At 47.3% G+C, this 15442-nt stretch overlaps 6 protein-coding genes across 6 annotated transcripts; 5 read left to right on the plus strand and 1 right to left on the minus strand.

The window, feature by feature from the left end:
• Window positions 1-112: 112 nt before the first annotated feature.
• Window positions 113-1076, plus strand: BDV38DRAFT_268570 (amino acid permease/ SLC12A domain-containing protein; the record flags this gene model as incomplete). The annotated part of the gene is made up of 3 exons (XM_032056799.1): window positions 113-119; window positions 172-917; window positions 951-1076. The coding sequence occupies 3 exons, from the start codon at window positions 113-115 to the stop codon at window positions 1074-1076; spliced, it is 879 nt and encodes a 292-aa protein (XP_031917380.1).
• Window positions 1077-2824: 1748 nt separating this feature from the next.
• Window positions 2825-3643, plus strand: BDV38DRAFT_296832 (HpcH/HpaI aldolase family protein; the record flags this gene model as incomplete). Its single annotated transcript, XM_032063012.1, has 1 exon — window positions 2825-3643. One exon carries the CDS (start codon window positions 2825-2827, stop codon window positions 3641-3643), a length of 819 nt encoding a protein of 272 aa, XP_031917381.1.
• Window positions 3644-4128: 485 nt separating this feature from the next.
• On the plus strand, window positions 4129-5308 carry BDV38DRAFT_279222 (zinc-dependent alcohol dehydrogenase; the record flags this gene model as incomplete). Its single annotated transcript, XM_032058959.1, has 3 exons — window positions 4129-4271; window positions 4341-5074; window positions 5124-5308. 3 exons carry the CDS (start codon window positions 4129-4131, stop codon window positions 5306-5308), a joined length of 1062 nt encoding a protein of 353 aa, XP_031917382.1.
• Window positions 5309-5717: 409 nt separating this feature from the next.
• BDV38DRAFT_268573 (DUF3712 domain-containing protein) lies at window positions 5718-7573 on the minus strand (the record flags this gene model as incomplete). The annotated part of the gene is made up of 5 exons (XM_032056800.1): window positions 5718-5872; window positions 6355-6667; window positions 6716-6840; window positions 6891-7315; window positions 7365-7573. The coding sequence occupies 5 exons, from the start codon at window positions 7571-7573 to the stop codon at window positions 5718-5720; spliced, it is 1227 nt and encodes a 408-aa protein (XP_031917383.1).
• A 558-nt stretch (window positions 7574-8131) lies between these two features.
• Window positions 8132-8998, plus strand: BDV38DRAFT_296835 (oxygenase MpaB family protein; the record flags this gene model as incomplete). Its single annotated transcript, XM_032063013.1, has 1 exon — window positions 8132-8998. One exon carries the CDS (start codon window positions 8132-8134, stop codon window positions 8996-8998), a length of 867 nt encoding a protein of 288 aa, XP_031917384.1.
• Window positions 8999-9452: 454 nt separating this feature from the next.
• Window positions 9453-12102, plus strand: BDV38DRAFT_268575 (Zn(II)2Cys6 transcription factor; the record flags this gene model as incomplete). Its single annotated transcript, XM_032056801.1, has 7 exons — window positions 9453-9604; window positions 9651-10080; window positions 10132-10212; window positions 10266-10873; window positions 10921-11109; window positions 11157-11634; window positions 11722-12102. The coding sequence occupies 7 exons, from the start codon at window positions 9453-9455 to the stop codon at window positions 12100-12102; spliced, it is 2319 nt and encodes a 772-aa protein (XP_031917385.1).
• Between the last annotated feature and the right edge of the window lie 3340 nt (window positions 12103-15442).

A 15442-nucleotide genomic window follows, 5' to 3' on the forward strand; every position in this document is an offset into this window, starting at 1 on the left:
ATGGCAGGGTGGAACCTTTTCCTCTTTGAAGCCCATTCCATGCCGTTCGAAATTACCGCAAGTACTTTCACACCGCAGATCCAGGCCGCTTTGAGGGTGTTCCTGCTGCGCTATGGACGGTCAGCTTTACTATTATGGGTCTGGGATTCATAAACTTACTAGCCGCTGAAGCTACACGACCGCGAGTCTATATTAATAACGCTTTCGAGGCTATATATTATCGGTTTTTCTTCGTTTATATACTGGCTGCTATCAGTGTTGGAATATTCGTTGCCTACAACGACCCGCCCCTTTTGTCTCTGTTCTTGATGAATCTTGGAAGTGGTACCGAAGCAGCATCTTTATTCATTCTTGCAACGGAGAATATGAAGGTAGTAGGATTTCCACATCTCATCAACGCTCTCCTTGTGACCACCATCTTTTTAGCTAGAAATAAATACATACATGTATTGTTCGAGCCAAAGTTCATACGGATTCTCCCTGGACGGCCGGGAACCAAGGTTTCTGAAAAATGCACCAAGAACGGAGCCCCGATATACTGTGTAATCAGCGTTATGTGCTTTCCCTTGCTGTCCCTACTGTCACTCAGCAATGGAACTTGGCAAGCGCTTACTTGGCTCACAAATCTCATCACCGCCGGACCTATTATTGTCTACATCGTTGTCTGTGTTACATACATCTTTTTCTCCCGCGCCTGCCAAGCACAGTCTGTTGATCGCAAGGCATTCCCCTACTTTGGTCGCTTCCAGCCGGACAGTGCCTGGATTGGATTGATTGGAGAATGTCTCATCGTTATCTTCTACGGCTACTCCAGCTTCATTGCTTGGGACGTGTCGAACTACTTCACTCACTGTACCATGCTTATTTTGGCGCCGGTACTGTACTTCTCCTGGAAGATATTCTGGCTTACTAGAGTGGTTAAACCCGGAGAAACGGGCTTGATTTAAGAGAGGCCAATGATCGATGCGTATGAGGCGGGACTTACATCTCCGCCGAAGTGGTTCTGGGCTGAGATACTGGAGACAGTTGGGTGGAGACGAGACTCCAAAAATCAGGAGGTCTCGAACGGTTGTTGATTGTAGAGATCATGTTAGAGCTATATGGAGGACCACAAGGACAGGCTTAGAGACATAGACAAAGGTGGGGCGCAGACAAATTACGTTATTTACGTGGATGCTCGTCTCGTATGGAATAGATAGATGTTCCAGTAAAGATATGGTTTTGGTTTTCATGTTTGTATATGTCTCCAGCCAGCATAACGAAGGCACTGTTAACGGGAGGCTTTTGTATCCGGTAGCTTGATTAGAAGCCAATCGCATGAATATTCCATCCACTCCTTCGCACCTACTGAGTAAAACTCGTGAAGATGCGACACGCCTGGCAGTGAGCCCCAACAATTGGTGAGGGTTATAAAACATGTTGACTCTCAACGTGATAGGAGAACATAGGACGTAGAATGATATGAAGACAGCTAGGAGTAGTTTGGGAATAAGTTAAAAGGAAAGCTTCTCCAAAGACATACAAAAAAGCTGAGAAACTTAAAGAGTCCGCTTTAGGATTACAGCGTGAGCGTGTGCCAAGTTATGCGCGTGCTCTTTAGTTAACATTCTTGGTCCTTTGATTTCTTTCGGCGAATAGTATAGCACTAAGCAATTGATCATCTCGATAGAAGCATTTCCAAGGTTCATGTGTGATTAGCCTTCAGAAGTGCATTATATCGTCCTGCAGAGTTTATAAAAAGCATATCCTGCATTTATAGTTAGCGAGAGGATCACATAGACAAACGTATCTCTCTGTGCGTGTAGGGCATTTATATCAAATTCAACGTTTACCTTATTGAGCCTTTGCAGGCCTTGAAGTCCCACTAACTAGAGTTCCTGTTTAAGAGCAGCACTGTCCATACGGACACTGGAGTTTTGATGCTTCCTCCAGCCCCACCCGGCCTTTTGTTGACGCTGCCTAAATAGGCCTAGCGCCATTATTCCTGAGAGATCTCCCCTCCCGCAAGCATGTTGATAGATTCAAGTATCGGCAAGATCTCAAGAGGAATTCAAGGATTCTTCCCCTCAAGGATAGATATTATATGCCTCAGAAGAGGCAGTGAATGCCCAGCATAACTCATTTACGAAACTTGTGCGTAGAGAAATTGCGCTTGACAATCAGATTTCAGGGCTCCAGAAGACGACTAGGTAGGTAGAGTAAGGACACACTACGACAATAATGACGAACCTTCACATCCAAAGAGTAATACAGAAGAACCTAGCCGAACATGGAAAACCTATCCCAGAGCAGGAGAACTTAGTAGACATGCACAAGCACACTGAGAGAAAACACAGAATTCCGGCAGGTGCAACCTGTTATTATGGCATATGCTAACAATCAGATGGAGCTAGTGGTATTTTAGGCCCATAACAGGTGCATTGACAACCGTGCGGAATATGAAGTGTGGGAATAGGATCCCCATGGGGAACCCGAACTCCCCGAGCGGCTTGGGATGCCCGATGCCGCGATGTGGAGAGACTCGGGATCGACGGGGCGGCTACTACTATCAAAATATTGATCCACTATAGAAACCCGACGATCCCGAACATCTACACATCTACACGTTTTACGGAAATAGAGGGCTCCATTTGCTTTTGTAAACAGGTCGGTGTATGATGCCGACAATGTATACCGATAAGGTAAGGAAAATGAGAGCACTGTCCGTGATCTTCCCCTGCTGGGTTATGCCAGTTCTGGAAGCCGTGCCGATTGTCCACGTCCCTATTTAGTCGCCTTCTCTCCATCGCTTTTCTTCTTGATCAGACACATCAAAATCAGCACAATGCAAGCGGCCAACAGACTCCAAAAATCCCTCACGAAGGGCGAGCCCTCCTTCGGAGGTTGGCAAATGCTCCCCGGGACCAACTTGACCAGAACCATATGCCGGTCAGCAAGAAACCTCGAATGGCTTCTCGTTGACCTCGAACACGGCAACATCTCCGATGACTCGATGCATGAGATTGTGGCCGCTACTGCAGCATGTGGAGTGTCACCCATCGTCCGTGTCGCAGAATGCCAGCCTTGGATGATAAAGCGAGCATTGGACTCCGGCGCCCACGGTATTCTTGCTCCAGTGATAGATACAGCGGAGGATGCGAGGAGTGTGGTGCGATATTCGAAGTTTCCACCACTTGGGAACCGAGGCTTTGAAAGTCTCCTGGCGGTGGAGAAGTTCGTGGAGCAACATCCTCACGGTAGTGAGGTGAAGGAGTTGACGGGTATGGAATACTTGCAACAAGCCAATAGCTCGCTCGTTATCGCGGTACAGATCGAAACAAAAGCTGCCCTGGAAAATGTCCGAGAGATCGCGGCTGTACCTGGTGTTGATGTCCTGTTTATTGGGCCTTTTGACCTCAGCGTCAACATCGGTCATCCCATCACCAACCCTGAGAAAATGGACCCTGAGCTTGTGGCGGCCATCCAGTCAATTCATGACGCTGCCCAGGCCGCTGGAAAGGCTACTGGAATTTACTGCGACACTGGTGAGCAAGCGAGAGAATACGCGAATAAGGGGTTCCAGATGATGAGCGCGATGACAGATATGGTGGGGATGAGGAAGGTGTTCAGACAGGCGTTCGATGCTGCCAAGGGAGATTTATAGAATTAAGTAATTCATTAATTTATGACTTCAGTGACCCTTGTGAAGTAGAACCCCTATCTGTGCTATAGTAGACGCAAGGTACAAGTTCAACGTACTATTTAATATGCGTTCGCACAATATGGAACGAACTACAGTATATATTTCCGCTTTATATTGTGGTCGATTGAGTTCGACATGGCTTTTAACGGAAGCTTGAGCCAGCAACCTGGCGGTACATCGCCATTGAATATAGAGCCTGAAGAAACCTTAAGAAATGGTAAACTTGTCAGCCAATTAACCGAAAATAAATCACTAAGACAATTACATACAGACGCCAATCATGTATGTAGGGATCACGTGATGTAAATGCCGACTGAATTGCCGTCTGGGTATCTTCGGCTGTGGTGGCCCTACATTGATCTCAAGAACAAAACTAATAGACGTAGTCAACTTATCGCAGACCACAACAAATACCATCCAACCATAACAGTAGAGTATCGAGCACCATGGATACCATCCCTACCTGCCAGCGAGCAGTGGTCGTGCAGAGTCCAGGAAATAATTATGAAATGATCATCCGCGATGACATCCCGGTCAGAACACCCGGAGCGGACGAGATCCTCGTCAAGTTATCATGTACAGGGCTCTGGTGAGCTTTGCGCCTGTTCTTTACCCCTCATACAAATCCCAAACATGCATATGTTAAATCATAAGCCAGTCACTCTGAAATCCGCGCCGTCTTAGCCTGGGGCGCATACAACCCTATCATCGGCCACGAAGGTGTCGGAACTGTAATCCAAACCGGCCCCAATGTCTCCCCCTCACTCCTGCACCAGCGTGTCGGAGTGAAGTGGCTGTACAGCGCCTGTACGGCTTGCTCTGCCTGTCAACGAGGGTTTAGTCATTACTGCGCCCAGCAGAAGAACACGAGTCGCCACGTGCCCGGTACATTACAGCAGTACGTCATCGCGGACGTGCGATTCATCACACGGATCCCGGAGACAGTCACGGATGAAGTTGCTGCGCCTTTGCTGTGTGCCGGCCTTACTATGGCTGGTGCGGTGGGTAGGTTGGCCGACTACCGTCTCAGCTCCGGTGATTGGGTGGTAATTTCTGGATCGGGGGGCGGATTGGGTCATCTGGGAGTACAAATTGCCGCTCGGATGAAGGGATTCCGAGTTATTGCAGTTGATAGTGGGGAGGTGAAGAGGAAGGTTAGCTTGGAGTCTGGAGCCGAGGTGTTCATTGATTACCGGACGGAAGACGTCGCAGCTAGGGTCCGGGAGGTGACAGGGGGAGAAGGTGCACATGCGACGATTGTGGTACCCGGGACAAGAGAGGCATTTGCGATGGCGCCGCAGGTCGTGAGGAATATGGGACTGATTGTTGGGGTGGGATTGCCACCCAATGAGATGGAGTGGCCTGTATCTGCGACGCTATCCGCGGCTAGAGGTGAGTTAGGATTATGCTATCCTTTGAACGTCCAGCCTGATGTGGATAGGTCTTTGTATTGTTGGTTCCTCGGTAGGCACGGAAGACCAGATGAGTGAGCTTTTGCAGCAGGCAGCAAGGGGAGAGATTATGCCTGCTATCGAAGTGTTCGAATTTGAGCAGACACCGCGTCTTGTGGATGGGTTGAAAAATGATTCTATCTCCGGTAGAGCAGTGGTAAGGATACCGCAATGATACTTGTGCATGCTGCCACCTGCAAATGCTAGGACTTGACCAATGTGTGAAGACATCGATGCATTTGTCAACTGGTACCCATCGAGGAAAGGGAGAGTATGGAGCTTGCTACTCGTTGATCGAGCTACATGGATGGGAAATGGGTGGTGCGACTCCTTCACGAAGGAAATTAAAGCAAGTTTACACGTGGAACCCTGTGAGAGGTGACTGGGCGAGTGTGCTAGATATGAACAAGGATGTACTCAACGCGATGTTTCAAATTGTCAGGAGAAAGAGAAGATGAAGACATGACATGAGCAGAATTCGGTTACACCCAGAACTTTTGCGCCGTACCCAAACCATGTGATTTATTGAAATATTTACATACAGCCCAACACAAGTTACACACATCTGAATAAGTCATGATAGCTCATTTGACCGAACTCTTAAAGAATAGCCATTTTCGGGTCTTTGGCTGGGTTACCAGCTCTCCTATCAGTAGCGTTTTGTATCTCACCAACAACGCCTCTCGGTGATATTTGCGGAACTTCTTTGTCCCGTCTTTCCCTGCAACGCCATGCAGAACTAGTGTTGTCAGACCTTGGAAACCAACGTATAAAAATGGTGGACGTACTTCTGGCTCCACCTGGATGCTCTTTCTGAAAGTCGGTCAAGTCATATACCTCCTGACCAATGATGGTCCATAAATTATCGGGAGTATTGTGTTTCGAAACCTCTTCTGGAGTCAATCGTTCAATTGCGTGGGCAGACTCGAATGTTTGGGCCATCGTTACTGATTGATTGACGAGAACGACTACACCTACAGTGCTTCCATGTCCGGTATATATGAGTGGGCGGGGTTGTCTTCAAGTAGCGTAGTAGCCAACCTCGGTTCGCTTGCATGGACCACGGACCGCAGATCGTCAAGGTATTTCGCTTGAGTATAAACAAAATGCATAACTAATCTCCAAGGATATCTGACAATTTTGCAATGTTACCGAGCAAGTCCCCCCCACTATCCAGGGTCCCATTTAAACTATCCAACAAACTCGAGTTCCTCAACCCACTCAGTGTATCGCTCAGAATTGTCATAATCGGCACTCGCGCCGTAATTGTGAGGTTATTCAAAACCTCTTCAAAGTACGGAATATTTTGCCCGTTATAAACGGTGGAGTTGCCCGATGCCGATATTTCTATTTTGCCATCCATCAATGCTGACGCTTGAGCTCCCACAATGTCCAGAAGATTCTCCAATACGGTTCGAATATTGAGTGTTGCTCGTAAAGGCATTGTGTTGTTACCCGGTGACAACACGACGTTGTCGAGATAGCCTTGCCCGACTACGACTCCTGCTGTTAGGAGGTTGAGAGTGACGTTGCCCTATCGAATCAGCATACTGCAGGAAATGTACTCAATGAACGAACTCACCAGCGCAAATGTGACAACCGAATGGTTGGGGAGTGTTGCGGTTCCTCTCAGGTTCGTCCCATCTGCTTCCGCTGGTAGGACAAGACGGGCTGCATCAATGGAAAAACCACTGAGTTTGTCGAGCCCTAGATCCATTGTCAGAAAGGCCCGAACTATGGTGCCACAGAAGGCTAACCCGCAAGTTCCACATCCTTATCTAGGGTTACGCCTGCCTTGAGAGCCCCCAAATGTCCTAGTGTTGAGCCCTTTGCCGACAGGATAAACTGTTTTGAATATACGGCCTTCGTCAATGCCGCGACAAATTGCTCCCGGTCGAGGACAGCGGTATTGTTGCTGCTGATGCTCATTTTTGTCGTCCCCTTCAGATTGTACCCTTGCAGCGATACATCAATGAATGGAGTGATCGGCTTCACGTCGCGGTTGAACAGAGACAGGGTGAATGGATCGATCCGCACAGAGAGGCCGGCAGGGATTTTCAACGAAGTATCAATTGAAAAGGTGACGCTGTCCGGTGTCGGATCGAGGATACGCGCTGCATAGACAGGGAGACTAGTGTCGTCGACGACTCTCTGCGCAATCGCAGGAATAATGTAGATGAAACTGTTGATTATCAGGAGGTGTCTTATAAATTATGTTTCGTGAGGCCTACAAGATGGGAAGGAAGATAGCCAAAAATACGATGCCAGCGACAACGTAACAAAACCAAAAACGGCGGAAATGGCGCTTCACTCTCAGTTTTGTTGCTTTTTTGCCCTGACCAGGTACATCTGAACCGGCGTTTTCAACATGCTCAATTTGCGCGTCCAGCGCGGTGAGCTTTGTTGCTCGCGTATCCTTTTCCAGATACTTGTCCGCCATTGTGCTGGTTGTTTACACGTAGCAAGTCTATTGTCATGCTATTTTATATCACATCCTCAGCCCTCTGAGGGAATTTCTGGGGAATGCGGGGAAAAGCTTGGTTCTTCATCTTGAACTTGATTTACGACCAATGATTAAAGTTACATATCGCATTCCAATACTTTGTATATAGCAGGCCAAAATAGAGGGATTCTTGACAAACACGAGAGGTTGCAACACCCCGCATATACCTAACTTACGCTTGGACATTCGCGATATTTGCTCGTCTTGGTTTAGCGAATAACGACCCTAGAGGATCGGCACCAAGCTACCCCGCTATCACATCCCTTCAATGCTTCCGCGGATGAGTTCTACTCGAAATAGAGTGGCACTGTACACGGTCCGTCCGGTCCGCGGTATTACAGTATGCATGGGTATCTGAATACCAGGGATGCATGTGTCCTTACATTGTGTAGGAAACGTGAACTTTCGATATGGTATATAAAGAAATGGACAGATGTAATTTCTGAACTAATCTAATCAAATCAATAATACCATATTACTCGATTCTCTTTCGAAATGCATGAAGAAAAAGACATCACCACGGAAAATGAAAAATCAAATGGCGCCGACGAAAAGCTCCTCAAGGAGCTGGAGAACCCTCAAAAAATCAAGAAAATAGTCCGCGAAGGCATTCTGCTCGCCGGGGGCGGGGCAGCCATTCTTCTTCAAGTTGCCATGCCCGGCGTTGGCAAAGGCGTGGATGCACACAGCAACTTCTCCTATCGTCCGCTGGACCGACTACGCACGACTATGACATACGTCTACTGCATGGCGTTCGGTACTCCCGAAGAGAAGAGGATCATCATTGAGATGGTTCATAAAGCACATTCAGTCGTCAGAGGTCCCGACTACTCTGCTGATGATCCACACTTGCAGGTGTGGGTTGCGGCAACTCTCTACGCCGTTGGCATTGATCTGTATGAGCAGGTTTTCGGTCGTATGGATGAGGCCACCGCCGAAGCAATCTATCGTGAATATGCCGTTCTTGCAGTTTCCCTCCGTGTTGAGCCGGGGATGTGGCCGCCGACTCGTGAGGCATTCTGGACCTACTGGGATGAACAGATCGAAAAATTACAGCATCAGATAACCCCACAGGCCAAGAACGTCGCGAAGGATCTACTGTTTAATAAAGAGGTTCCTTTCTTGATCCGCATTTCCATGCCCCTGGTGCGGCTCATGACCGCGGACCTCCTTCCAGATCGCATCCGAGAGGAATATGGGCTCAAGACCAGTAGGAGCCGGAGGGGAATGCAGAAGGTGATCAGAGGATTTACCAAGGTTGTCTACCCAGCTACACCTAGTTTTATTCGAACCTACCCTATGCGGTACTACATGAAGGACATGCGGAAGAGAATGAAGAAGGCCCAACAACAACATAGGTAACTGTATTTAGTATGAATGTTGTTTGTGGATTGTTTGTTTTGTTTTTTATGCTTCACATGGTGGGTGGGGCCGAGATCCGAATATGCCGCGGGATTATCTGTGGGGTATCGGCACCTTCAATAGATATTTTAATTCAGAGATAGATTCGCGATAACCCTAAAGGATCGGTTCCAGCCCAAGAAGCGGGGTAACACTAATGAACTACGTAGTAGAGCTCGTACGCAAGCTGCCATGCTGATCACTGAGTCATGTTCATTTCTATTGGCGGATTGTTCTCGGAAATATTAAACCTCGCTCGACCGGCGTGATCGACAACGTCTAGCTTCATCTGGGGTATATTTGAAATACCGAAGGGCGGGGAAGTCTCTTCCCCCCCAAGATCCATAGCTCAGTATCTCTTCACTTTTACATTCACGATCTCCGTCCATCGAGGAGATTGTCTCTACATCGACCGATGTGGCAGCGAACCAAACGGGCCCCCCGGGCCTGTTATTGGTGTCGCCATCGGAAGGTCCGATGCGATGCATCTATTCATGGCTGCCCTTGTACGAGATGTCGTCAAGATGGTCGACGTGATTGCACACTCGGATCCAGGGCCGGCAGGCAGTATGTGCTAACAGTTTCCTCTTGACTTAGCTAATTCTTTTCATAGCTCTGCAAAGTCGGGAAATACAGATCAAGATATTCCTCAAAGGAACGCATCGAGTAATGACACACCAAAGCAAGTCACGCACCGAGAAGAACAAATCGATGGATTCTCTGGCGGTCCAACCGGGCCTGGCATACCAACGTCTGTCGATCTCACCACTCCGGGCAACGTGTCATTCTTCTTTTGCCCTTTTCTCACGCTCAATGGTCTGGCCATCCTGCCTGAGGAAGATGTGACCTACTTGTCTTCAAAAGGGTCTTTGAGTGTTCCGGATTGGTCAACGATCAATGAATTCGCGCGGCAGTATTTTCTCCAGATTCAACCTTGTCTTCCCGTCCTGGACGAAGCAGAGTTTTGGCGTCTCTCGGTCGACTCTGCTTCACATACAATATCATTATTCGTTTTGCAAGCTCTACTCTTTTCCAGCTGTCCTGTACGTACATGTACTTTTCTTTGTGCCATCCCATCCCGCTAACACCATCAGTATGTCTCTTTGGAAACGCTCCAGAAATGCGGGTTCAACGATAGGCGAAAGGCCAGAACAACATTCTACAATCGTGCGAAGGTAGCTAACCCTCCTACGTCTTGTTCTTATTGGAGCGTCGCTAACATCATCAGACACTATTCGACCTCCAAGCAGAAAATGACGCCTTCGCTAAAGCACAAGGTTCCGTCCTTCTTGCCCACCACACTTCGGCTCACGATCCTCAAGCTAGCAGTATATGGTTGATGCGTGCCATCCAAAATGCTATGATCGTAGGGTGTGGACCAGGCCCAGGTGACAGAGAGATCAACTTGTCCATGATGCGACGGTTGTGGTGGTCTATGGTGCTGCGCGATCGGGTGCTATCGATTGGCCTCCGTCGTCGTCCTCAAATTACATCGGTGGAATTTAACATGGGGGCAAACTGGCTCAAAGAGGAGGACTTTGCGGACGAAATCGTAAATTCTCGAGTATACGATCCGCAAGTCAAGATACAGCTTTTCCAAGTACTGCAGGAACAATGCAAACTAGCAGTTCTTCTCACTGATATGGTTGCCTTGGTCTTCTCGTCGCAGGGAGTATCCTCCCCATCACTGTCTTTGGCCGAATTTCAGGCTGTTCTCGCTGCCATCCGGCGAATCAAGCGGTATCTCACGAAATGGGAGGCCGTTTCGATCGTACCCCCGCCTACCAGCCATGAGACCGTTTGCTTCTTTACTCATCTGACATGGATGTACTACTAGTAGGTTAACGTCTACCCTTATCTTCTCACGATTCTGATCGTTCTAGTGCCGCCCGCGTCGATCTGGCCCAGTACGAGGCGCTCATTATCGAGAAGCATCTGAACTTTACCGGAACTAATTATAGGGCCCAATTACTGGAAACTGGCGCAGACCTCCGCAATGCCATGAATGGCTTAACAAGTGCTATAGAATTTTTCTGTAGTCAAGGCCGCGCAGAACGAATACCTCTCAGCGTGTATGTTCCCTTCTAGTATCGATTGGTGATATTCACTGACATCTCAGTCTGGCCTATACCGCCGTTCCCCTCGTTCTCACCGCCATCGATGTCAAGCTGTCTCCCTCGCCGGCAGAAATGGCGATCCGCAAGCGTCGTCTAGAGCGTCTAGGAGAGATTGTTCGACATTCAAGGATGCTTTATGATGTAGCCGACTATGTGGCTGTCGGGACCAATCATATTCTCCAGTTAGCATATATCACCACACAAGAGGCGTTTCTACAATGCAGAGCCAACACCATCGGCTCCCCGCAGATGCAGATAGAACCATCGTCTACCACCATGTCACTCGATGCCTCCATGCTTAATGCGAACAGAGTGACGAACTGGTATGACGCCTTCCTCAGCAGCCCTCGCGCGTATTTGAGAATATCTGTATCGCTCGACTATAGCCTTGCAACTGGCCGTCTCCCATATGATAATGCTCTACCACTTCTTGTTCGTCAAACACCATGGGCTAAGAAACAACAAAAGTTGCCGTGGACCGTGGGGCTAGACGCAGATAATAGTCCGGGATATTCAGATGCTCCTCCAGGTGGTAGAGTGACTGAGGAAATAGGTTTCGTACCTCAGATAAATCATATTCCAGAAGAGCAAGCTGTGAATATTTCCGAAGGTGACGATTCCCAGAGCCCAGGCGATGATCGCTTTCGGTTTATCGAAGCAATTGGGGATTCAATAAGGGAAGGCACCTATGGCGTGGAAGACATCTCCAGTCCAGAAGAGGATAGTGCTGGAGAGGCTGCGATTAACCTGAATTTCTTTGAATTTGGGAGTTCGCAGTTGGACAGTATATTAGATATGGAGACGGAGCATTCACTAAGTGCGGATGGGCCCCGGCGTCTAGAGATGGAAACTTCTCCCTCTGGAAAACATATGAGTGATGATGTTGGTTTTGGTCAGGGTGGATTTCAGTCTATATACACTTCCTTGCTGCGGGACTCTGTTGCTTGATGATACTGTACATTTAATTTAGTTACCCGTTCTTTCTCGATAATAGGTATTCAGTCGTATCCAGGTGTCCCCGAACCCACAAAGGTTAGTTATGACAGAGTAACAGTTTCTAGGTATGTCAATCCTTGCGATACATGAGGAATTCCGTCTAATAGTTGCATGCCGATTTATTACTCTTTTAGACATCCTAGCGGAAAGATGGGATATGTTCCCCGCTTATCTCTAGTGCAACCTTGATTAATGCAGGTCCAACATCTAGGTTTAGCCACGTTGAGTGGAGGGCAGTGTGCAGATTACCGAGTGCCTCCTGGTAGGACTTTGGGCCAGGTACAGGAATAGAACTGGCCAGCCCTAGTAGAATGCTAAGCATTCTAAGTAGGGACACCATTTCCTAGGTAGCGCTTGTGGGGACCTCCTGCTAGATAGAGCTCTGATATTACCCTATTCTGCTAGTCTGTAAGACTCCGTGTGTGATTCTCCCTGGTTAGAGGGGGAAATGGAGATCTGCAGCGCTTGGAGAGAAACTATATTAATCAGATTTGCAGCAGAGTTTACGTATTCCAGAGCCAATCGTACATAAGAAGTATAAATCTTTTACCCATGTGCCCCTAGGAAATACCGAGATCCGCACAGTCGAAATATGTCCCGATTCCGGTTTATGCATTCATTAAATCCTTCCCCGCGTACTTCCCCGCATTACAAACGTAGAAACAAACAGTATACTAACATATCCACATATACTGTAGAGATAGGGTTTAGCTAGAATGGGAGGGTACAGTTGACCATGGGAGTTTTTCATGTTCATAGGCATGATCATAATGTATTCCATCATTCCATATATCACTTTTTTCATCTTTGTCTTTCAGGTATATGGATGCAATTCAGCAGTAGACAGCTGCAACCCAGCTCCTAGGGCTAGTTTCGATCTAGGTAGCATCTTAGAAGATAGTTTCGATAGTCTCATCGCACAAGGTACAACAAATAGCATATCGGAAAATGTTGGGAATTTCATTGATGGCATCATTGGCCTATTCTAACCAACTATTGTCAAGGATGTCGTTTCATCAGTCACTCACATAGCGGACCTCTTCGACAACCAAACATAGATGCAGACAAAATGACATATTAAGATAGGAACTGACGAGCTCACGAATGAGACAATTAATGAGGTGATCAGCTTATTGAAAAACGCAAACGTCCTTCTAACCGCGGACAACTTGAAACCGATCAACGACCTATTTGAGGAAGCATCCTCTCTTCTTACAGAAGATTTCCTTCATGAGATAAACAGCCTCCTCGACGATACCAGCACCTTCCTGATGTCTTTCTTTGTCAATGAAACGAAATCACGCATCGTCGAGGTCTATCCACCGCCGTTAAATCTATCCTCCAAGTCTTCTACCCAAAATATCCCTGAGTTACTCACCTCTGTCAACCAGTACACCACACCACATGGCGACGACATTGGCAGTTTACTCACCAATTCTAATGACCTCCTTACCGCAGACTTGGCCAAATAAATTGCGAGTCTTATACAAGAGGCTAGCAGCTTCATCTCATCTAACGTCGATACCATTCAGCCTCTCCTAAACACCCCCATCGACTTACCACCGACGTCATCAACAATATTGGATCAATAGTAAATTCTATTGCGCCAGTTCATACGACGAAGGTTGTCGACAAACTGAAGCCCACTCTAGACAATGCTCCTGTCCTTCTTACGACCGATCTAATCAACGAGATCAATGACATCCTTAACAACATTACATCCTTCCTTACAACAAACATCATTCAGAAGATTAACGACCTTCTCAGCCATGGCAACAATCTCTCGATGACTCAAATGGTCAACAATACGAAGGCACTCATCTCTGCCGATAGCCAATTCCTTTCCGACCAGACAGTGCTTGCCAGGGCCGAAGCATTGATTCCCATCTCCCTCGAATTCCTTAGTAATGAAACGATCAGTGAAATCTCAACATTCCTCCGGAATGGAAACGGTCTGTTGACCTCTGAATCAGCTACAAAAAGAGGCAGCTTGGTTGATAATATATCCAAGTCCCTTACCCAACAGACCCTCGATGAGGTTGACAGTCCATTGAACGTTGCACAGACTCTTCTCACAGCTGAGTTCGCCAATTCAACGGATACTTTGATCGACACGATAGCCCCAGTCATACCATCCGAACAGCTTCAACAAGTGACCACTGTCGTGAATAATGCAGGTCAACTCCTCACCAGCGATGGCACTGATCGGATACTACAGTTGATCAAAAATGTCGCCCCAGTGATTGACCCCACGGTACTTGGGCAAGTTAAGGATCTTGCGGAACGTGGACACATTCTCCTATACCCCAATCGTACCAACATGATAATAGTTTTAATTGATGGTGTTAGTGACGTATGTTTCTTCAATAATCGACTACTACGTACAAGGCTAGCATCGACCAGCACTTCCCCAAAATCCAGTTGTTCGATGAATTGAAGCGTTTAAATCTGAGGGGTATATTGTCGCAGCTGACCTAGGATTTATCGAATATGAATGGTTTAAATCCACTGGTTCAATGACATGATTTACATCATCATAAAGAAGGACGAAACACTTACCGACGATGGATTATTTCACCTTTACATAGAATGAAAGATTTCTATGGCCAACATTGCATCCAGGACCCGTAGTAACTAGTAACCTGTTCCATCATAGATTTAGCTCTGGCCTTCCTCCCTCTCTGTTTTAGTCCTTGTTTCTCTTTTACATTCCTCCGTTGAGATTTAATTTGCCAATACCTCTTGCCCGACACTTGTTCGCAATCTTTCCTTGATATCTATTATTCTATCCAAGCTCTACCATCGCAATTCAATATTGCTTTATTGCTTCTTCAAATATCGTTGTCATTATCTGCTCGACACCACGGCGACTGGATGAGGCAAAATATGCCCTGTTGCAGCCCTCCATCATCCCAGAAGCTGCTACCATTCCAAGTATCAAACCTAAGGGAGACATTTGCCCAACAGAGTCGATGAAAGATACAGACCCTGTGCCAGGACAACAAAGCCGTTGGCAGATTTCAAATACTCGTCGCAGACACCGACTCATCACACCCCTACGGGAACCCTAACCCTTGATAAACAAGTAATGAATCAACGTCCTATTAACCTACTATAACGTAAATATTGAAAAATTAGCTATACCTCGCGTGCGAGGCCGAATCTTAATATAGAGCTATAACTGGTCTCTTTCACACCTTCCTCCAACTTAGTCTAGGCGCTCAGTGCTTTTGTACCCATATCAGCATCTAGGTACTGTCTCAAGAGCCCTGCCATGTCGACCTTGTTAGCA

Source organism: Aspergillus pseudotamarii (genome assembly GCF_009193445.1).
Source record: "Aspergillus pseudotamarii strain CBS 117625 unplaced genomic scaffold BDV38scaffold_8, whole genome shotgun sequence".
NCBI lineage: Eukaryota > Fungi > Ascomycota > Eurotiomycetes > Eurotiales > Aspergillaceae > Aspergillus > Aspergillus pseudotamarii.